Source organism: Mya arenaria, chromosome 10 (assembly GCF_026914265.1).
Source record: "Mya arenaria isolate MELC-2E11 chromosome 10, ASM2691426v1".
NCBI lineage: Eukaryota > Metazoa > Mollusca > Bivalvia > Myida > Myidae > Mya > Mya arenaria.
In genome coordinates, this window is record NC_069131.1 from 68507164 (window position 1) to 68531708 (window position 24545).

At 35.6% G+C, this 24545-nt stretch overlaps 2 protein-coding genes across 3 annotated transcripts in view; both read right to left on the reverse strand.

The window, feature by feature from the left end:
- Positions 1–23061, reverse strand: part of LOC128206737 (uncharacterized) — a 48714-nt gene extending 25653 nt beyond the window's left edge. Inside the window, exon 1 of one of the 2 annotated variants that reach the window (XM_052909400.1) lies at positions 22809–23061. In XM_052909400.1, coding sequence (XP_052765360.1) covers positions 22809–22851 — 43 coding nt within the window. In that variant the 5' untranslated portion in view covers positions 22852–23061. Of the gene's footprint in view, positions 1–17998; positions 18353–22808 lie in introns of those variants that run through there. The other variant, XM_052909404.1, reaches the window with a different exon arrangement.
- LOC128206738 (trace amine-associated receptor 1-like) lies at positions 6307–21834 on the reverse strand. Its single transcript, XM_052909405.1, has 2 exons — positions 21800–21834; positions 6307–9431 (listed from the first exon to the last, which is right to left on the reverse strand). Exons 1-2 carry the CDS (start codon positions 21828–21830, stop codon positions 8380–8382), a joined length of 1083 nt encoding a protein of 360 aa, XP_052765365.1. The 5' UTR covers positions 21831–21834; the 3' UTR covers positions 6307–8379.
- Positions 23062–24545: the final 1484 nt, after the last annotated feature.

Here is a 24545-nt window from a genome sequence, read left to right on the forward strand (position 1 = left end):
AATTCGTTTAACAAAACGGGTAGTTGACCTGACCTTATCCTTCTTAACCAATTTCAAAAAAACACATCAAATGCAATTATTTCACTTATAGTTTCGATTGCAACCAATAATCTGTAGATAAGATAATTTACAGGGCAGTAATTCATAATTGAGTAGCGTTTAATTGTTACTGTAAGTATTGCTGGTATTCGCTCGTTTGATTTATTCTGTATTCTGTATTCCTATGTATAAGATACGTCGTATATTTATTCTTAATTTTCTGCAAGGTTGTCGATCTGAAGCTTTGTAATAAATAAATCAGGTATTTGGTTGATGTGTAGATAATTTTTTTGAATTCCTCAGCATAAAATAATGGAAAGGTGTACTTTCTGAATGATTTAAATTTTGTGTTTTGTTAATTGTCCATATCCGTTTCTTGTAAATTAATGCTAAAACATTTCCAACAGTTCTTAGGTTGTCCAGTTAGTGCAATGGTTGACACACTCGCTCCTTACCTAGTCGAGCCGGGTTCGATTCCTGGCTTGAGCGCATTTGAGTTTGGTATGTGGTCATCAAGCCGGACAAGTAAGATTTCACCTTTGTTCACAACAATTCATAGTTAGCTTTAAACAGCTAATATACCATTTTACAAAATAGTTTTCAAAACAATGACATAGCAGGTATATTTAATAATAAATAAGTTTAAAATGGCGAAAATTAAGAGTCGTTTAATGACAAATTTTTGCGCATCCATTTTGTCATAAAACCCTTATCGTTTACGTTATAAATCGTTAAGAATACATAATCATATTCAGTAAGCCATATTAAATTGCACTAGTTGCACATTTATGCTAATGCTGCACATTGATATTTTAATCTCTTAACTTAATAGCGTATGTGAAATGTAAAATCCGTGTTAAGTAATGATACTGTTAAATTGTGGCACTGAGCATTGTCGTTTATTAAGTGTAAGGTCTCTGTAACCGTATATATTTAGGACATCAACTAAGCAATCAGTTTTTTAATCGAAGAATACAGCATTGCGAATGCATCTTAAGTGACGCAAGCCTTTGTGTCCTTTTAGATTTTCACATGATAAAGACTGAAATGGAGGATTGCTTAAATTTACGCTTTGTTCATACAAATATTTAAAGTTTGCAAATCTTATTCAGTGAGCCAATGAAATCGCTGTATTGCGTTTGAAATTTAAAAATTATTTCTCATACAATGTTGATATGCAGATAATAAATCAGTTTGATTTCGTGTATGCGATCTACATGATCAAACTAAATTCCGTATGTGACATAATAGGTCAAACTGTTAACGTGTTGTTGTTCATATTTTGAATTAATGGAACAAATAAACATACACCTTACCATACATACACATAAAGGTTTATATTGAAAACGACATAATGAGCATTATTGGCTATGGACTATAGGGCCGTTTAAAGAAGGAATAATTTAGAATGATTTCTTTAACAGGGACGTAACTCGTATTAGCATTTTAGTAATATCGTTGGAGTTATGCCATGATGGCGCTTGCTTTGTGACGTCATACGACATCCTATTTTCTTTTTTGGGGGACAAACAAAATTACTACGAAAAATCTCTTGTCATCGGATGATTATGCCCTAATCCCGGCTCAAAAATAGGACCACTGCAAAGAGCAGAGGGATAAGGCCAGGCAACCGTCGACAGGATGCGGTTACAATGCATCTTCAGTGGATCGTGTACGAAATTTACGGACACGTAGCATTCAGCAAAGGCGTTAGAATCCGGGCCCGGGATCTAGCTTCGCCATCAATCTCCGGTTAGTACAGCGACCGTAACAACAAGCTTAGATCAACCTGCTGACGGACCACTGTGCCAATGGATTTGGTATGGAATTTGGCTTCTGCTGGTGCAGGAATGCAACAATTGGTCCCCAAGGCTCCGAATTAGCAATCGTCATGCATCAGTGTCTCGACACCAGTGCAGTGGACTTACACGAGTTCTACCGGAAGCGGGCAACCTACGTTCTCCGCGATGCCAGAAATGTCGGGCAAACAGACAATAGTTCCGCCAAGCGTTGGGACCTCCGCCCCTCTAGTAGGATGGACCTTACCAGTGCCGATTGTCCTAATGACACATGCAGTTCCGGTCGCTTACCCAACGGTCCCTCCTGTAAGTGGTGGTTCTCCCTTGCAGAGAGCGGTTTCGAGAGTTTCCGCCTCTGTTTCTATGCCAAGGCATGGTAACATTTTTAAAAGAAAACATTAGGTGAGAAAGATCCTTTGTTATTGTTAGATTCCACAGAAATTAATACATTTGTTTCGGATAAAATTAAGGAAAAGATTTGGAATAGCGAATATGTAGATTTAACTTTTCTTCAAAATGTTCATGTTCAAAATTACTTTGCCAGTAGTGTACAATTGACGTTAACTAATAACCAGTTGATGTTAAAATCACAGTCTCAAGTCAAGAAAATCGAAAATTTCGATACATGAACTGACGCATTCATAAATTATACTTAGATTTACATACAAAGGCACCCCTGTAGGGCCTCTGAGCAATTTTTAGGGGGGCTGCTCAATCGAACCCCTTTGGCTATTGTTACCAGTACGATATCCAGTTCCGTCTCCGTATGGCTAATGACCCTTCAAGGTCATGGTCAAATTTTGACGTCATTTATGGATAACTTGTAGTCTGTTCGGAACCGCCAGCGGACCTTCGATATTGAAGTCAAAAACTGTAGGACCATATAATGACTTTAACTATTAGGGAGGTTGTTTTAAACCCTTCTGTTAGTACGCTCATACGTGCATGGTTTGCAAAGTGGTTCACCAAGTTGTTAATTCTCCCTTCCATATAAACAGGTTTCAATATCCTGCAACCGCGACGCATAGTTTTCGTTCCTATTTAGGAAAAGGTAAAATTCAAATTAAATGCGACTTTTTAAGACGGTTGCTTGATCAGTATCCTCAAAAACAAGATGCCGAGTATTTAAAAAATGGTTTTGAAAACGCTTTTCCCCTAGGTTGCTTGGGGCCTCGTGCACATTTTGAATGTAACAACTTTTAACGGTCATGAGTCTATTGTTAAGCGAAGACTTTTAACGAAAGTAGATGGTGGGGGAATGTTTGTTAATAAACCCATTTCTATTTAAGCGTTTCGCCTATTGGCCTAGTGCCAAAACGTATAGGTGGTATCAGATTGACCATACACATGTCATACCCTTATTCGGAAAATGTAAATGATTTCATTGACCCAGAATAAGCAAAGGTTCAATAATCAGATTTCGAGAATGCGGTTCAAATGGCCAGACGCCTAGGTAAAGGCACATGGATGGGATAGATGGATTTAATTTTTTTTTTTTTAAAATGCATTTCGCCTGTAACCTAGTTTCCCAGGGCATGAGTTATCCCTGTCGCTGACGAAAACACTATTGGTCCTGTGTATAACCAATCTTGGTTATGAGCTTGACTCTGAATAGATGGAGATTCGCATTCCAAAGGACAAAATAAAATATATTTTGCAGCAGATTGAATTTACCTTGTCAATGTCAAATATACCTTTGCACCAGTCATTTACTAGTTCATTATCCTTTTGGACACATGCGATGCCATCAGCAAGTGCATTTGTTCGCCGCATGTATTCCGCAATGTCTCATGCGACACGTCCACACCATACATTTAGGGTTACAAAAGGCATTCAAAAGGAGATTGAGATGAGGAGACTGTTTCTCAATCAATATAACGGTGTTTCTGTCATGCTAGAAAATGAATGGCTAACTAACAGCGACCTCCAGCTCTTCACTGACAGTGCTTGTAACTCCCAATTCGGCTGCGGTGTGTACTTTGAGGGAGCCTTGTCTTTTCTGCAGTTGCCAGAGATTTTGGTGAACAGCGTGATTCTGTCAGACATAGCATTTTTGGAAATGGTACCAATTGCATTAGCATGCTATTTGTGGAAAGACAAGTTTTGCTCATTGAAAATATGTTTAAATTGTTATAACATGGCCGTTGTTAACACGAAATCATTCAAAACGGAACGATGTCCCTTGTCCGCCCAATCGTCATGTGGTCTATGCAATATAGGTTTCATATTAAGGTTGTTCATGTTTCTGGTGTTAATAATAAACTTGTTGACTCTATTTCAAGGATTCAGTGGGAAACATTTCGTCAGTTGGCCCCGGATGCGGATACCAAGCCAACGCCATCCTGTTAATCAGTCTGTCTCCAAAAACGCAAAGCAAGTTTATTGCCTTAAATGCATTTATGCATGGGATTTCATTTTTTCTAAAGCTCAACAATTTACCACATTTCACTCGAGCATTCATAATACAGAAAATGCTATGTGGTTTAAGGCGAAATCGCCCCGTAAAAGATACAAAAATGCCTTTAACCATTGATATTTTTAAGCAGATATTGAGAGCGTTGCCTTTTGTAGCATCATCAACTTATGAAACAAGTATCTTTAATGCAGCATTTGTTATTGCATTTTTTTGTTTTTCTATAATAGGAGAAATCGCAGATGTTGGGAAAGCAGACCCCTACACGAAAGTGGCACAGATTTCGGATGTATCATTATCTGAATGCAAGTGCACACTGCTCATTAGGTATTCAAAAACAGACCAGTATGGCAGCTCTGCTTCATTGATATTTACACAGTCTTCAGATAGTACTATATGCCCTGTATAGCTGTAATATTGTGTTTATCGGTACGTTCTAACATTGACGGTCCGCTGTTTGGCCTTTTAAGTAGGGAGATGTTGAAGAACTACCAGTTTAGAGCAATGTTAATGAAATGCCTTAAATTTTGTTGAATTAGAACTAACATAAAAAGCCATTCTTTTGGAATCGGTGCAACAACATTAGAGAGTATGCTGAAAATACCCGATGAGGACATAAAACTAACGGGCCGATAGTCAAGTAATTGGTCATTGTTAACACTTACTGATATAGCTCGTAAATGTCTCATCTATATTTACGGTGTTGATTCTGGGCTCGTCAATTATCAAACGGGCGGAGGCGTATGTAAACGGACGGCCAATGGGGCGACACCTCAGCAAGGTACTGAACATTGCAAATTCCTTACGTCAGTGTACTCCTACTTCGAACTGCCTGATTATTCATTTCGTCTCTTGATCTTGGCTCCGAAAACTGTAGGCTACTCCGTAACAAATATTTAACAAATGATTCTTACATTGATATAATTGTTTCCATATACCAACATTCATGCACTCTCTAGGTCGAATTGGTAGTATTTATTCAATGACAAAGTAATGGAATAATCTAGAGTCCGTGTAAATAAGGCACTGATTCATTTACCCGATGGTGTTCATCTATCGATAGTCGCAAATGACATTTTTGTCAACCCTTCAATCGGCTCTAAAACGCACCATATCCATGTACCACACCGAATAAAATGATATTAGTCCTGGTAGTTGCGAAAATGTGTTCAACAATTATGACATGCTAATTAACACAAATAAAATGTTTGTCAAAAAAATTGTATTGTTGGCGTGATTTCATTGTCGGATTTTTTTTTATCAATGAATCCTTGAAAATATGAAGTTCATAATAGAACAATTCTTGAGTAATAATCATTACAAACAATTTGATATAATCGTCTATGTACATTATCCATACTGTTTGGAATCACCAACAGATATAAGTATATTTCTTTGTTCTTTGTACAGTTATTGGTACGTCCGGCCCTGGACTTGTTTGATTAGAAGTAAACATTGTTTGTTATGTCATTATTGTTTGAATATTTAATTAGTGATTGTATGTAGAAACAATGATTGCCATATTGATTGACATTTGATTTATATAATAATTGATTGACTTTGTAGTTTGATTATTATTGAACATTGAAAACTGTTGTCGACTGCCAGGCCATGTTCTTCCAAATAATAAACTGTTGTATGGATACAAGCATTGTTGAACTTATTTCCGAGATAAATGATTTACAGTATTTTGCTATAGATGTTCTTTTAAGAATGTTTAATTTCTCCAAACCTGTATCGTTGAATATGATATTGGATTTTGTAATATCAAAACAATTTATTACATGAGTATGAAATTCTAGCGGTTTTGATATATTCCATCGAGTAATACATTCAATGGTAATATTACAAGTAACGACATAAAAACGATAAAGTCAAACCTACTCTTACTCTCACATAAGATTTACCACAATTAATATTATTGTTTTAATATTCCAAAAAATATAAATAAATAAAATAAAATAATAAATATTTTCCATAAATGCATTATTTAGTAAGTATATAAAAGTTTATCACTCAAAATTTATGTTTGTTATACATATGTACGTACTGATTTTGAATGAAAGTGTCACTTTAAAGTTTATATTACTTTACGGAAATTTATATTTTAACTGCAAATTCCATGAAAGAGCAAAGCTGTTTAATGTTCTCTTTCAGAATATGTATGAACCAATGAAAATAATACATATGGTAATGTAGACAAAATCATAACCATATTTTAAAAGCTTCATGCTAATCAATACAAAATGGTTATATATATGAAGAAAAATAATCATAGACAATGGTAAATACTTGCACATGCAATTCAATTACAGAATTAAACAAAATGGTAATTGCTAGTTTCTCTTCTGAACTCCTTTTTCACAAAAGCCTTTAGCTTTGATTGTTTAAATACGGAAATATGAGTTTTTACAGCCAATAAAACAGTGTTTTCCTGTCTTCAAATATCAGACTCTCTTGGAAAGCTCGGAAGTTTAAATAAGATATATTCATATTATTCAAACTTACCAGCTTTCAAGAAGAGTTTTATATTTGAAAGCAGCAAAACAGTCTTTGTTATATATACATGTTTTACAATAACAAGTATTTATGAAAATATACAGGGAAAAATACTAAACGTGTTGACTGTATGGTATTTTGATGATTGTTTTCACAATAAAAAGCAAACACGGAGTACATGGTTTAAAATGTGGGTGTACACAAATGTTAAGTGATGAAACATATATGTATATATGCGTATAATACTGAAGTACAAATAAATGCTTTATATGTCAAGTAACGACTTGTTTACAAATAGGACCTGCATGAGAAATGTAACTTAGCAATTATAGTGTTTACTTATTTGTTTCAATGCAGTCAAAATCTTATAATGAAAATGAAGAAATAAAACACATATTAATATCAAATCGGAATGATAGTACTTGCACAATTTAAAACAGTTTTTATCGGGTTGCAACGCCATCTTGTCCCTCACCTTTTTCAAATAGAACTATACCACGTTTATTCATCGAGGCTGAATCACATGGCTCATTATATTTTATATACTGACACAGTTTTGGCAGTTTCCACCCGTACCAATTAAAGGTATTTTTACATAATTGTACAAGCTGTTGTTCAGAATTACAATAAATCGCCCTTTCGACACCAAATATAGTAAGCAAACACGTGGCCCGTTTATCAGGAAAATACCTAAGTCAAATATCAATCTCAATTTTAACTCATTTTAGCACATACCATCAAGAGTTATTAAATATGACCTATATTTTCACTCCTTTTAAAAGCGCATCCTACCATAGAATATATTTACTATGATTAATAATGCCTTTAGTCTAACTTCCAAGGGTAAAACATTCTACGGCCAAAAAATGAGTTGACATTGAGTATTTTTGTGATATTGGGGCTTGCCCTTGGTTAATAATCACGCTAATGATTAAATCGATTCTAGCGATAAGCTACCGCTTTCAACTGTTATTTGAACCCAAATATACAGACAGTCAGAATCCTTTCTGATTTGTCCGATATTTCGGCTCTCCTTGTTGTTGCTGTCCCATTGTCACTTGATTGAGTGAAGAAAATGCATCATACTGTCATACATTCAACGAACACATCTCAAATGAGTTGTACAGCCACCCAATCTTTAAGCTCAGTTCCCACTGTTGCTGTTATTCCCACTGTCACTTGATTGGGTAATACAAGGCGGCAAACGTCTATACATTCAACAAAAACATCTCGAATGAATTGCAGCAGCCACCCAATATTAAAGATCAGTTCCCGCTGTTGCTGTTATTCCCACTGTCACTTGATTGGGTAATACAAGGCGGCAAACGTCTATACATTCAACAAAAACATCTCGAATGAATTGCAGCAGCCACCCAATCTTTAAGCTCAGTTCCCGTTGTTGCTGTTATTCCCACTGTCACTTGATTGGGTGAAGCAAAGGCGGCAAACGTCTATACATTCAACAGAAACATCTCGAATGAATTGCAGCAGCCACCCAATCTTTAAGCTCAGTTCCCGTTGTTGCTGTTATTCCCACTGTCACTTGATTGGGTAATACAAGGCGGCAAACGTCTATACATTCAACAGAAACATCTCGAATGAATTGCAGCAGCCACCCAATCTTTAAGCTCAGTTCCCGTTGTTGCTGTTATTCCCACTGTCACTTGATTGGGTGAAGCAAAGGCGGCAAACGTCTATACATTCAACAAGCACCTCACGCACAGATTTTCTAAGCCACCTAATCTTGAAGGCGTATACGAAAGGGTTGACAGCAGAATTAAGAACAAACATTCCGCTCACGATATACCTAAGGTTCCGTTCCCGATTCCCTGTTGAGTGCTCCACAACCATGACAACCGCTATGGGTAAAGTGAACATGTTAAAAAGCAGCATGGTGAGTCCAATAGTACCCTGAACATGCCGCTGTGTCCTAGCTTGGCGATTAACGCTAGAGGATGGCGCAGTGGTCGACTCCGGATCAACGACAGATACAGTGTTTGTTTCAGGTCCTAAAGGTAACACACGGCGCAACTCCGATCGAAATCGGACAACAGCCACCGTGTAAAACATGTCTGTTAATAGTTGTGGTATCACATAAAATATAGCAAGAAATCCTAATGCTCGTTGTTCTTTTGTAAACAGTTCATCGACCACACATGCCTTCAAAGGCTTGTTCTCGTTTCTCCATACGTAAAATGGAATAAAACAAATCACACAACTGAGCGACCAGGACACAGTAGATAATATCAGAGGGAATCGTTTACTCTGATTTCTGTTCTGAATCAATACAGATTTGATTTTCCACGATCGATGAAAGCATATGCCCATTACATGGTAAAGAGAAGCTAATTGCGCGAGAAAAAATACAAAGAAAAAAGGCATGCACGTGAAATAGTCATTGAAAACCTCAAACGATTCCGCCATGAGAATGGGTACGCAGGCAGTTCCAACAGTAAAGTCACAGATGGATAAGCTGAAGACGAACCACGTAAAGGGTGGCCACCTTGCCCTTATTTTGCACAAAAAGGTAACCACTATGACAAGGTTAGTTAAGACTGCAGATGATATTACAAACCAGGCAATCATCACAAGGGAGCTGTGTACATTGTCTTTGATGGTCACTGAAAACCCCGTTGTGTCATTTTCAGAAACCGTGGAGTTGGGTCTGGAATTCATCGCGACTGTAAATGATAAAAACACGCCAGGTCAGATAGCTATTAGATGACTACATGGCTGCATCACTCGTGAAATATAGCGTTCGATGCTCACTAAGTGAAATATATCACGATCTTACACTAAAACAAACACGTATATTCCCTGTATTATATTGTACACAGAGTGGACAGAAATAAACTATTAACCTCAATCTAATTAATTTGTCCATTGCAATTTACTGAAATAAATAATTAACCTTACCTTGAACTAGATATCTTGATATGAACGAAATTTTGCTCAATTAAGCCATCAAAATTCAATTGTGTATGTCAATTATTTATCACTCAAGTACTAGCAGTTTCCTCAAACTATTTAAATTGTTTACAGGCTTAAAAGTATTGTGCCCCAATATACATTAAATGATTTTTGTTTCTTTACTCTTAACGTAAATATATCCACACACAAATAACCGCACATGGATTTCCGCATGACAGGCAATTATCGTTACGTCTATTATATAAATGTTCATTTCATACGTTGTCAGGGCGAACCTTAGATATTGGATGTAGAATATAACGATACCAGTGCAATGATACATAGGCAGAAAGAGCAAGGTAATATATAAATATCAGATGCCATGGAGGGTGAGCATATATTTAATGATAACCCGCGATAATTAACTATTACCAAGGTGATTACATTATATGTTATCACCCTCAAAGACATCTGATATTAATTTAATTATACCGAAGAAATATTGTTTACACCGGTAACGTCTGCAAGTGTTATGATGATTGAACAAGGTATTAACTCTGTCGAAACAACTTTACCATCAACGGCAAGTTTCGGGATGTACCGTATTTTTTCCTCTGTCATAAATGTTGGATTATTGCCGAGGTGTTTGAATAGCTAACTACAATAAAGTAATTATTTTTCAAGCGTGATTATGTCGTCATATGAAAACCTGTTTCCGGTTTATTTAAATTCCTAGTACAAGATTTTGTGTCTCTTTCCACGGATTTTCGAGAACATATTGCGCACAGGCACTTGAGAAAGCAAGAAACCAATTTAAGACTGCACTTGACTAGTATCAAAACTTTTCACATGAGACATTACGAATATATTTTTACCTCTCTTCCGTAGAATGTATATAAAAAAATACTTGGGCATCATTTCTGATTATCAGCCCGCACTATCACCCTCTGCCGCACTGCTACAATCTGACTTTATGTATAAAAATAGAGAGTCTTATGAACTTATTATAATTATTTTTTTAGTTATTACATAAATATTGACTGCCTTGAGATTGACAGTGCGTATTGCCCTTGTCACGGTTGACATTACTTACCGCAGGTTGACAATATATACTGCCATTTATCAATTTAAAATGCACATTCAACCAGTAAGAAATTAACTGAGGTGATACAATTAAAAAAACACATATTCAAGCAGTAGGCAGTTGTCTGCGGGGATACAATTAGAAAACCCATCTTCAGCCATCTCAGGGGTACAATTAAAACCCCCATCTGCAACCAGTAGGTAGTTTTCTGAGTGGATACAGTTAGAAAACCCATGTTCTCCAGTAGGTAATTGTCTGAGGGGGTACAACTAGAAAACGCTTCTTTAACCAGTAGGTAATTGTCTGAGGGGATACAACTAGAAAACCGTCTTCAACCAGTAGGTAATTGTCCGAGGGGGTACAATTAGAAAACCCATCTTCAACCAGTAGGTAATTGTTTGAGGGGGTAGAATTAGAAAACCCATCTTCAAACAGTAGGTAATTGTCTGAGGGGGTACAATTAGAAAACCCATCTTCAACCAGTAGGTAATTGTCTGAGGGGTTATAACTAGAAAACCGTCTTCAACCAGTAGGTAATTGTCTGAGGGGATACAATTAGAAAACCGTCTTCAACCATTAGGTAATTGTCTGAGGGGGTACAACTAGAAAACCCATCGTCAACCAGTAGTTAATTGTCTGAGGGGGTACAATTAGAAAACCGTCTTCAACCAGTAGGTAATTTTCTGAGGGGGTACAACTAGAAAACCCATCGTCAACCAGTAGGTAATTGTCTGAGGGGATACAATTAGAAAACCCATCGTCAATCAGTAGCTAATTAACTGAGGGGGTACAATGAGAAACACATCTTCAACCAGTAGGTAATTGTCTGAGGGGGTACAATAAGAAAACCCATATTCAATCAGTAGGTAATTGTCTGAGGGGGTACAGTTAAAAAAACCCATCTTCAGCCAGTAGGTAATTGTCTGAGGGGGTACAATAAGAAAACCCATATTCAATCAGTAGGTAATTGTCTGAGGGGATACAATTAGAAAACCCATCTTCAGCCAGTAGGTAATTGTCTGAGGGGGTACAATAAGAAAACCCATCTTCAACCAGTAGGTAATTGTCTGAGGGGATACAATTAGAAAACCCATCTTCAGCCAGTAGGTAATTGTCTGAGGGGGTACAATTAGAAAACCCATCTTCAATCAGTAGATAATTGTCTGAGGGGGTACAATAAAAAAAACCCATCTTCAGCCAGTAGGTAATTGTCTGAGGGGGTACAATTAGAAAACCCATCTTCAATCAGTAGGTAATTGTCTGAGGGGGTACAATAAAAAAACCCATCTTCAGCCAGTAGGTAATTGTCTGAGGGGGTACAATTAGAAAACCCATCTTCAACCAGTAGGTAATTGTCTGAGGGGGTACAATTAGAAACCCATCTTCAGCCAGTAGGTAATTGTCTGAAGGGATACAATTAGAAAACCCATCTTCAACCAGTAGGTAATTGTCTGAGGGGGTACAATTAGAAACCCATCTTCAGCCAGTAGGTAATTGTCTGAGGGGGTACAATTAGAAAACCCATCTTCAGCCAGTAGGTAATTGTCTGAGGGGGTACAATTAAAAAACCCATCTTCAGCCAGTAGGTAATTGTCTGAGGGGGTACAATTAGAAAACCCATCTTCAGCCAGTAGGTAATTGTCTGAGGGGTTACAACTAGAAAACCGTCTTTAACCAGTAGGTAATTGTCTGAGGGGTTACAATTAGAAAACCCATCTTCAGCCAGTAGGTAATTGTCTGAGGGGTTACAACTAGAAAACCGTCTTTAACCAGTAGGTAATTGTCTGAGGGGTTACAACTAGAAAACCCATCGTCAACCAGTAGGTAATTGTCTGAGGGGGTACAATTAAAAAACCCATCTTCAGCCAGTAGGTAATTGTCTGAGGGGATACAATTAAAAACCCCATCTTCAGCCAGTAGGTAATTGTCTGAGGGGGTACAATTAAAAAACCCATCTTCAGCCAGTAGGTAATTGTCTGAGGGGGTACAATTAGAAAACCCATCTTCAGCCAGTAGGTAATTGTCTGAGGGGTTACAACTAGAAAACCGTCTTTAACCAGTAGGTAATTGTCTGAGGGGTTACAACTAGAAAACCGTCTTCAACCAGTAGGTAATTGTCTGAGGGGGTACAATTAAAAAACCCATCTTCAGCCAGTAGGTAATTGTCTGAGGGGATACAATTAAAAACCCCATCTTCAGCCAGTAGGTAATTGTCTGAGGGGATACAATTAAAAACCCCGTCTTCAACCAGTAGGTAATTGTCTGAGGGGGTACAATTAAAAAACCCATCTTCAGCCAGTAGGTAATTGTCTGAGGGGGTACAATTAGAAAACCCATCTTCAGCCAGTAGGTAATTGTCTGAGGGGTTACAACTAGAAAACCGTCTTTAACCAGTAGGTAATTGTCTGAGGGGTTACAACTAGAAAACCGTCTTCAACCAGTAGGTAATTGTCTGAGGGGGTACAATTAAAAAACCCATCTTCAGACAGTAGGTAATTGTCTGAGGGGATACAATTAGAAAACCCATCTTCAACCAGTAGGTAATTGTCTGAGGGGGTACAATTAGAAAACCCATCTTCAACCAGTAGGTAATTGTCTGAGGGGGTACAATTAGAAACCCATCTTCAGCCAGTAGGTAATTGTCTGAAGGGATACAATTAGAAAACCCATCTTCAACCAGTAGGTAATTGTCTGAGGGGGTACAATTAGAAACCCATCTTCAGCCAGTAGGTAATTGTCTGAGGGGGTACAATTAGAAAACCCATCTTCAACCAGTAGGTAATTGTCTGAGGGGGTACAATTAGAAACCCATCTTCAACCAGTAGGTAATTGTCTGAGGGGGTACAATTAGAAACCCATCTTCAGCCAGTAGGTAATTGTCTGAGGGGAAACAATTAGAAAACCCATCTTCAGCCAGTAGGTAATTGTCTGAGGGGGTACAATTAGAAACCCATCTTCAGCCAGTAGGTAATTGTCTGAGGGGGTACAATTAGAAAACCCATCTTCAGCCAGTAGGTAATTGTCTGAGGGGGTACAATTAGAAACCCATCTTCAGCCAGTAGGTAATTGTCTGAGGGGGTACAATTAGAAACCCATCTTCAGCCAGTAGGTAATTGTCTGAGAGGGTACAATTAAAAACCCCATCTTCAGCCAGTAGGTAATTGTCTGAGGGGGTACAATTAGAAACCCATCTTCAGCCAGTAGGTAATTGTCTGAGGGGGTACAATTAGAAACCCATCTTCAGCCAGTAGGTAATTGTCTGAGGGGGTACAATTAAAAACCCCATCTTCAACCAGTAGGTAATTGTCTGAGGGGGTACAATTAGAAACCCATCTTCAGCCAGTAGGTAATTGTCTGAGGGGGTACAATTAGAAACCCATCTTCAGCCAGTAGGTAATTGTCTGAGGGGGTACAATTAGAAACCCATCTTCAGCCAGTAGGTAATTGTCTGAGGGGGTACAATTAGAAAACCAATCTTCAGCCAGTAGGTAATTGTCTGAGGGGGTACAATTAGAAACCCATCTTCAGCCAGTAGGTAATTGTCTGAGGGGGTACAATTAAAAACCCCATCTTCAACCAGTAGGTAATTGTCTGAGGGGGTACAATTAGAAACCCATCTTCAGCCAGTAGGTAATTGTCTGAGGGGGTACAATTAGAAACCCATCTTCAGCCAGTAGGTAATTGTCTGAGGGGGTACAATTAGAAACCCATCTTCAGCCAGTAGGTAATTGTCTGAGGGGGTACAATTAGAAACCCATCTTCAGCCAGTAGGTAATTGTCTGAGGGGGTACAATTAAAAACCCCATCTTCAACCAGTAGGTAATTGTCTGAGGGGGTACAATTAGAAACCCATCTTCAGCCAGTAGGTAATTGTCTGAGGGGGTACAATTAGAAACCCATCTTCAATCAGTAGGTAATTGTCTGAGGGGGTACAATAAAAAACATCTTCATCCAATAGGTAGTTAACAGAGGTGGTACAATTAAATTTATCTGAAGGTGCTCATTTCAAAACCCATCTATCAAAAGTAGGGAATTATCTGACAGAACACTTCTTCAATAGGGTGTTTTCACTGTTTTAAACATTGTCTAGAAGTCAGCCCGCTCTTGTATCCAAATCAGGCGTCAGCGCGATAATTTTTAGGCTTAGACACAATTCAACAAGGATATTTCCGATATGAAGTTTCGTCCGCAAACATTCGGCGTGTTTTTTTAAGGAAAAATGATCTGTCATTTTATACCCTTTTAGGCATGTAATAAAAAAACAACATGTATGTTTCAGTGTAGCAACCTGGTGAACAGTGGCTATGCTTTTGGTGTTCACACGCTCACTAGGTTGCATATATTGCGAATGAAACAAATACTTGTCTTTTATAATACTATATTACTATGTATATTTTGAGAGTGTTTAATTAGCACGTTTTCGCTAGACAGTCTCAATTCGTTTGTGTTTTTTATTATAAATATAAAAAACAGTGTATATCAAGCAAATCTATCAGATTCCTATTTTAGAAAACTTCCGATATTTGTTTGATGTTATTTATATTATAAACTTGTCGACTGTTATCCCAATATCTCACATTCTTTGTTCATTATACGACCTCTTTGTATTTTAGCTAGATGTTTTTGTTGAATATATGTATGTTTGCTTGTTAAGGTCACAATGAAAATAGCAGCAATAAAAGGAAGTGAGAAATAAGTGTATTAACGGGTCTTTTGTTGCGTTATACAATGAAAAGATCAGTCTCTGTTTTATTTAAAGAACGTGTTGATTCTTGTAAAATGACTTTATGTTGCGGTCTAGCCGTTCATTGACCAAACTATAATTTATTTTTAACAGTCGATATCAACCGTCATGTCGTTTCGCTTCCTTAATTCAGAAAAAAATGGAAAAGCTTCTCTTTTTTTAAATTGCAAAAAAAATCATTCCACGTCCCCTTTTAATTGCATTAAAGAGCAAATGCTTGCAAAAAAAGTTAGCATTACAAATGTTTTGCCAAAGGTCTTTTCTATAATTTCTATCCTTTCTACCCTTGTCCTTTATTATCGTCTTACTTTTATTCTTGAAAACTTAATTATTGAAAAATTTAAAAACTGCTACTTGTTTTGGCAATCACCAATATACACCGTTTTGTACAATATCATTTTGCATCTGATATCACTCATATGCCACTACTAACAAGTATCATATTATACAAATAACAAGTACTTTATAAAATAGTCACAATGATATGTCTACATATGATTGCAATGTGCTGTGCTGTGTAATGTTTGTTAATACTGAATAAACAAATAAAAAGATGGTTCAGTGAAATGACGACCTTACTTGTAAATCGCATATCTTGAGGATTGACGTCACGATTACGTCATTGCTATGAATTAGCAAAGCTATTTCCGTTCAAATGTCTTCATATGTTATACAGTAATCGCCAAGTGTTAGATATTGTCACATGTAGATTACAATGTGAATAAAAGAATGGCAAGAAGTGTTTCAGACACTATAGGGCCTATCAGTTCTAGATTTGGGGGCTCAGCAATTTCAGTGTCACATAATAATAGCATTTTGTATGGCCAGTGTTTAGGTGAACTTTTGGCACGGATAACTTGTACAAAGCTCATATTATTATTACGATTATATATGTTCAAGGCCCAATTTTTAATGTGCTAGAGCAGTGAGCAAATGTTTATGACGTTCAATGGTATTTGCAGCCTGTTTCCCACAAAATGGCTCCGGTCAACCTCCAGATAGCAGCAGAGACGTTGTTTAGTAGTAGAAATTTAGAATGCTCTCTCCATCATACATCCTACAATTATCTACAATTGAACTATGTGTTAAAGGCGGTGGATTAATCACGGGTATCTCACCAGTTCAGCATTTTGGAACGGTTAAAAGGGACGAACGAAAGAACGGGAAGCTTGAAATGGGCGGTGTGATAGCCCTGGGTTTTCAAAATATGCAACAGTCACCCTCACCGACATGGATAGACATTTTACTCTTGACTTTTATGTAACTCACTGCTCGGTAGCTTGAGGCTTCGTGCAAATAGGAAAGATAAAATGGTGAAACAAGACCAAATATAAGTGACAGTAGAAGTTCTAGCCACTGAACGCCATGTAAAGATAAGTATCTGAAATCGGCAAAATTTTAATCACCGCGTGGGGAAAGGGATAAATCGAGAAACGAACAAAATCAAGTTTTTCAAGCCTTTGGCATTCATAAAATCAGTACTGAACAATTTATGGAAGTCATGTGCAACATCTGATGGAAATGAAAAATTGTTGTGGAAAATTTATCCTGATCTTGTCGCCTGTCTGCAACCGGCATTCATTTCCTGGCAATAATGTCACCACCTGAGCCCCTGAAAGACTGGATCCATCTGTTAAACGTAGCAGAAACTGATGAAGCAGTTCCCTTTATCGTATCGAAAGAGATTTAATGCGACAGATTTCCATGTCCTGCCACATTGGTGACATTTTTACTTTTCGTGGTTTAATTTCAATTTCATTTAACTTCTAACACCTTCTATCATAGCAATCGTATATTTTTAGCAAAATTTAAAATATATGTCAATCGCATAAAATAAAGATATATTCTCCTAAGTCCACTTTATTCGAAATCATTTTGTGTCTAGGTTTTAACCCCTATTGAAAATTACACAACATTGTATGCATTCTTTCTATTTTGCTAGCAAGGTAAAATCCCCAAACCTTACAACCTTAAAATAAGACGGGCAAAACTAATATATCAAGTTGATCTTACACATGTCCCGTTGAACAAAACCTGGCATTTGATTCAATGTATAGATTTTTTTTATATTCATAGTACGAGACTTTACATAACATTTGTATTAACAATGTAAAATACAAGCACCTGCTCAGGTCAAGTTATGAAAATATTTAGGTAAGTGATAAAGACAATTTAATGTACAGTCTAAGTGAATTATGACAAAAATAATGATACAATTTTCCTTTATTTAAAATTCATAATAACTTGTATATATAAACAGATGTATAATCAGATGTATATATATATATAATTTTTTGCGCGTTTGTTTTTGTTGACTTAACATGTACCAAAAATGTGGCAGACTAATACTAAATGTTAAGGTAAGTTTTCAATCAAAATCACATGTTCTACAGTTATTACATGTTCTACAGTTATTGAGTATAAACAGAAACAAATAAATGGATATTTCGTTTCACATGCATTACACTAAGAATTGTTCCCATGTGTATTGCTCTGATTTACGTACATACCTTTCGAAGGACTTTCTATCTAAGCTACTCCCCAACCAGTCAACCAACTATCAAATATTTCTGGCGAAACATTTAATACATTAAGGCACTGTGTGTTCTACCCCACCTAGCGGGGCACGCTTACTGGCATACGAGTCCTTCTCCACGTAGCGAGACGCTGTTCCGGATACAAGTTATATACCCCGCTCGTATTCTACCCCACTCAGCGAAGAATTATTCTAGACAACAACGCTCTACCCCACGTAGCGATCGGTACACTATATCATGAACGGATGAATGCGATTTATTTCCTTTTGTGTATCCCATTTCTCATCAGTCTTTTTATTTCAATTAAAGAGCACTGTGTAAAACTATAGAGTTGTATTGACTTTATCTGAATAAACAAATAAGAATTATATGTACTATATAAGTCGACTTCAAACAACTGAGGTGTTGTACGTGTTATTAATGATGGATGAAATGCTTCGAATAATATTTTTAAATGATACCGACGTGTTTACTAATTGAATGTTAGCTATTTAAAATGTATGCAAATATTAGTTATTTAAACGTTGGGTTTTGAAATGTAAGATAATTAAATGTTAGCCTTCTAGTATTTGTAACATTTATGTCTTAACTCCTCTCACATAATTTGGAGACTCCTGGCAATCAACTCCTAACACCGTTAGAACAGTTACAAGAAACACGACTTTCATTTTGATTTTAATTCAAAACAACTTGGTTGTCTGGGGAGCAGTAAAATGCACTATATGATATTGCCTCTCTTGCCTGTTATATTCTAACGAATTTAAATGCATGGCTTAGCAATAATGAACCATATCATTAAATATTTGATGCACATCACATTTCATAACTAAGTCATAATTTAAGAAAAGACGTCAAAATAGACGTTTTAATTGATATAAGGTGCACGTCAACTTTTATTGCTTCAACATACATCTCAGTCCAAAATCTTAATGAATATATTTGCAGTATTAAACGAGCGTTGAATATTGTTATTGCTTTTACAATGTGCTTTAAGTGTGTGACGAAACCACAAGCCGTATGTTATGACTTTTATAATGGTGTTTGTTTTTAAATGAAAAATGCGTTGACATCACATATTTTAAACAGAATATTCACAACTTACAATGTCGGTAAATAGTTCAATGTTCAACTGTTTTTATAAGTTTGCATTGCCAAATGTTATTTTAACTGATAGGTAAAAATGCATATTTAACAGATGGTGTTTGGATGGGTTCATATTCAATGTATTCGTAAAACGAAGTGCCAACAAATCGTCTCAAAATTACTCCCGATATTTGCACATCATTACACAATTAGTTTCATTGCAAAACCCCTAGCAAGTCAACATTTTCATTCGAGAAAATAAATATTGCCCGAATTTCATCAAAAAAATATTTAAGGTATCTGACTCACACATATGGCAATTGTAGATGCCTGTAAGTATTCAAGCAAGTACCTACTCAACTGAAAATATGGTGTACTGCTCTTCTTGCCATGATCTCAATTATTATATTATGGTTTCACTTTTCGACGCCCCTTTGTATGTATAATAGGTTCACTACAATGCTCATTTTGTCATGCATGTATAACATGAGTTTACTGAATAAACTTGAAACTTGAAACTATTGGTATTGCATTTTTTCATTAGTTTTGTTTAAGTAAAGTGTTTGACATCACTTTTAATATGAACCTTAGGGGTATATCTGAGTACCGACTAAAAATAAATAACTTTAACGCTAATGATTTGTTTCATGACCTTATTAAGACTGTAAAAAAAACAATAGCAATAAAAAGTATTAACAATATAGGGAACACAATTTTGATATATTTTTCTTTCATTGAACATTATACAAAATATCAAAAATATAATCGGGAACTGTAGCGGTAGGGCCTGATGTTAGATAGATTAATGTATTTGGTTATATGTATAAAAGGGACTCGTTTCATGGTTTTAAAAGGCACTTTTTATTGCGAAATAAAGTGAGGCAAAGCATTAGGAGGGATAAAACTATGATATTAACGGCTGGAACCCTTCACCAAACATTGTCTTTTTAGTCCATACTACTAGAAAACGTAACCTATACGATACAACAAAAAATTGTAGCGTGATCGGTTTATAAATATTATTACGTAAAACTGGCTGTATTTTCAACAACAAAAATCTGGAAGTTTAATTTAAATCCTTGTGGTCGAGTGTTTAAGCTATATGTTTTCAATTTTATTTCTTGACTGTATGGGTGTATGTTTGCTCAACACTAAAACCCAGGTTGTTTTTCTATACTTTCTATACTATCTTTTGCTATTTCCATTTCAAAGAATAGCATTATTCCAAGTATTTTGATGCATTACCGGAAAAAATATTTTGTTGCCTAAACATGACCATCTTATAAAAAGGAAAGTAAAATACATGAATGGTAGTCAAACATGTTTTAAAATCAGTTTTGAAGAAGATTAATACCAAATGTATTACAGTTATATCCAAAAATGAAATTGTACGAATGCTTACTCTAACATCATGGACCCGAAAATTGTAATACAACTACATAACTTTGATTTCAATTAAGGTACACTGTATAAAACAACCAAATAGCTGTCCATGTTGCCCTGGATCATGCTGTCAAACGTTTCCCTTGTTAAACGTCACTGATTAAAATGCAAGACTGTACCGAAATTCATTTTATGATTAATTGAGTAATAAATTTGGTATTATCATCAGAAATTAAAGTCATGTCTAAGTTAACCACACGTATGAAGATATATGCATTATTAAATGAGCAATGAATTTTGGTTGCTTAATATGTCTGTATTGATGTTTGTGTACTGGATATGCAGTTCTTATAAGCGTTATCTTTTGCGTTTTGTTTTAGGAGTGAAGTTTTGCACAAAGACTGATTTTTTACACCCCCCCCCCCCCCAGTAAATTTGCATTTTACTGACCGTTCGAAGGCTGTACCTTGATAAACATACCTAGTTTTTTTAGATAGTATATATGCACTGTGTTGTTTGTGGAATTTTGTGCTGTTATTCCCTGTTTCTTTTTTTGTGTTCTATGTCCTTGGCGTTTACACTGTGCCTTTAAATGGGGTTTATGTTTTGTTTTTTAACTTTTGGCTTATGCGCTTGTTTCTGTAGTTTTTCACATATATTTGGGTTAAAATAATTGACATCACGTTATTTATAAAACATGACATGTGTAACATATTCGGGAAAGAGTGACCCTTAATGTTAAAATGTTAACCTTGCATTTAAAATGTTTGACTTATTATTCCTCAATCAATTCATGTTTATCGAAAGGTCAACAAAATACAGTTTTAGTATCAATTTACACTGTATCAACACATTAATGTAATATGAGCTATGAACATATCCTAGGTGATGGCTGAAATGCTTTAAAATAGCATTTGCTATTTAAATGATAGCCAATTAAGTTTTATCTATTTTAATATGGTAACCCTTTAAACGTGACCTATTTAAATGTTGGTAACAACTTGGAATTACCTCTTTCAACATATTATATTCCGCAATCGACTCTACCCAGCACCGTCAGAAAAGTTTCTAGAAAATGGGTTTCATTTCGACTGTTTTTAAAAGCAAAAGCCTCTATGTCAGATGCAAAGTTGAAATGTACTGGATCAAACTGTCTATGTTGCCCTTGTTTAGCTCCAACGATTAAAATGCATGACTGTACCGATATGAGTTATATCCTTAATTAAGTCATAACTGTGGTAAAATAACCACATGTTAAAAGGACTAGCCGATTAAGGTGCAACAAAAAAAAACTTGTCAAAAACTTACATAAAAAATGATATCCTTGTGTACAACGCATTGAATCTAACTCACTGATGTATCACATCGCCATTCGAAATCTACTGGGTTTATCTACCACGTTAATCCCAGTAAATTAAAAAAATAGCGTCGGTATATGTATCACGTGACTTTCGAATGCTAAATACACGATATACGTTACACTGGAAAACCATTAAGCGCTATTTGTAAACAGGTAAACTCAACTGAGACAGCGACGAAATTTTCTTTTAATCATGTAAAATGATATATCGATAATTCTAGGCTTACTTTGAGGCAATATTTTTTTTGTCGAATTTGGGACCATCTGGTGTCTAGTCCTTTTTAAACCATGCTAGGTTAACCCAAATAAATTTGATGAAGATATTCGCATAAATAAACGAGTGTTAGACATGGTTTGTTGTAAATATCTGTTATTGATATTTGTGTAAGTGATAATAATGTGGTTGTTATGAGCTTTGTATTTTGCATTTGTTTAGGGGAAAACAAAGTTGACATCACGATATTTTAAAACAGAATACCTGTAACACATTCGGAGATGAGTGTCCATAAATGTGAAATTATGTTGAGAAGTAGACCTTGCATTTCAAATGTCTTACTAATATTTCTTCAATTGATATATGTATATCGAAAGGTATAAGGCATATGCAATAATCATATCAGAGAACAGATTAAACTATAATCCTATTCAATAGAAAGAAATACACTGTAACAAACAAAACATAATAGACAATTATTATGACTTTATCCTGAATAAAGCGATTAAAAAGGAACGTAAAAAACCTAACTCTGGTGGAATTATTTAAAATACTTTTTTTGGCTATTTACGATTTAGCTTTTTATATGTAAGCTCTTTTGAACAATTTGAATGCTAGTTAATTAAATAAAAGCTATTTGAAAATGATCTATTTAAAATTTATTTATTTAAATGTTAACCGTTTATTATAAAGCTATCTAAAAAAAAGCAATTGAAAAATATGCAACTATTATTTAATCTTACCTCCTCCCACATAGCGGAGCCCACAGTCAACTCCTAGCACCATTAGAACCGTTACAAGAAAAAGGGTTTCATTTTGATTTCCTGATTTGAAACAGAAACTAACGTGTCAGATAAGAAGTTAAGATTCTCTTCGTTGTTAATGTTTTAACAATTGATATGCATGACGTTACTAAACTTAATGATTTTATTGATAGATCATAAAGGCGGAAAACTTATCACATTTAAAATCATGTCTTCATTAAATAATATGCGTAAGCATATACTTTTTGATCGATGTAATCTTTGTTTTCAGTAAATGCATCACGACTTGCGAATAAAAGATTGATCAAAATAAAAAAAATAGATATTTAATGAAAGTATTTGCATAACCAAACAATTGTTAATCTTGATTACGTGCACTGATAGTCTTGCAATATTCAAGACCGAATATGCGAGTTTAATGACCTCTGATATTGTCTATTGTTTTAGAGCAAAAAGTTTACATTGAACTATGTTAAAACCAATTCAGGGAAAATTTCCATCACAGTTTTAAATACTAGCAATGAAGGCATTGACAAAATTATTGGTATTCCTGAATTAATAAGGCAAAGATGAGGTTATATTTAAATTACTCATTACACTAGACACAGATTTAATCATCCTAAAGTTCCTCTTTCATTCTTGAAAAGGACCGTTTCCTCAATATAAAAAAAACAAAAAACAAAAACGATTAAGGTAGCGCACTAAGCATTTCTGGTATATCTCATGTGTCGAAAAAGGGATTGAATCCACAACAGCAAATCTATGTTGAGTAATTTTCGCAGACCAAATGTTATCAGTCTCCGAAGGGCTGGGTCATTTCCAGGCTGGTGCAACATAACATTCTGGATCCGCTTCTCAAAATAATCATCGTTGTTTAAAAACTCCAATAAACTCCTGTGTACAAGGCATTCATTGCAACATGCATTAATAAGGATACTTTTATGCTTGTCTGTATTCGTTGTTTTGTATGTTGTGTGTATCTCGTTTACTGCGTGTTTATATTTGGCTTTAAACAGGGCCTTTCAGTGGTTATTCGGGATTCTGAGTTTTCATAGTTTACATTGGAGTATTGATAAACATACCTAGTTTCTTTTATATATATATAGCATGTATGCACTGTGCTGTTTGTGGAGTTTTGTGCTGTTCTTCCATGTTTTTTGTTTGTGTTTGTTTTGTTTTTATGTTCTATGTCCTTGGCGTTTACCCAATGCCATTAAACCGGGTTTACTTTGATAAGATTTATCTTTTGCGTTTTATCTTTATTAAGAATTGTTGGGATAAGAGTGCGGTTTGTGCACATAAACTGGTTTAACCCCCCAGTACATTTACATTTTACTGACCGTTCCAAGGCGGTACCTAACAATTCTTGATAAACAATATATATATAGTATTTATGCACTGTGCTGTTTGCAGAGTTGTGTGCTGTTCTATGTTTATTGTTTGTGAATTTGTGTTCTATGTCTTTGGCGTTTGCCCATTACCAATAAATCGGGTTTATGTTTAAACTTTTTGCTACTTAGCATGTTTCTGTAGCTTTTTGCATATATATTTATGTTTAAACGTTTTGCTACTGAGCTTGTTTCTGCAGTTTTTCGCATAAATATTGGAGATAAAGCGACGTTGATACAACAGAAAGTCATATTATGTTAGTGGCTAAAGAGAAGTTCCTTTCACTAAAGAAATATTTAATTCATAAACGGTCTGTGAAGTATAAGT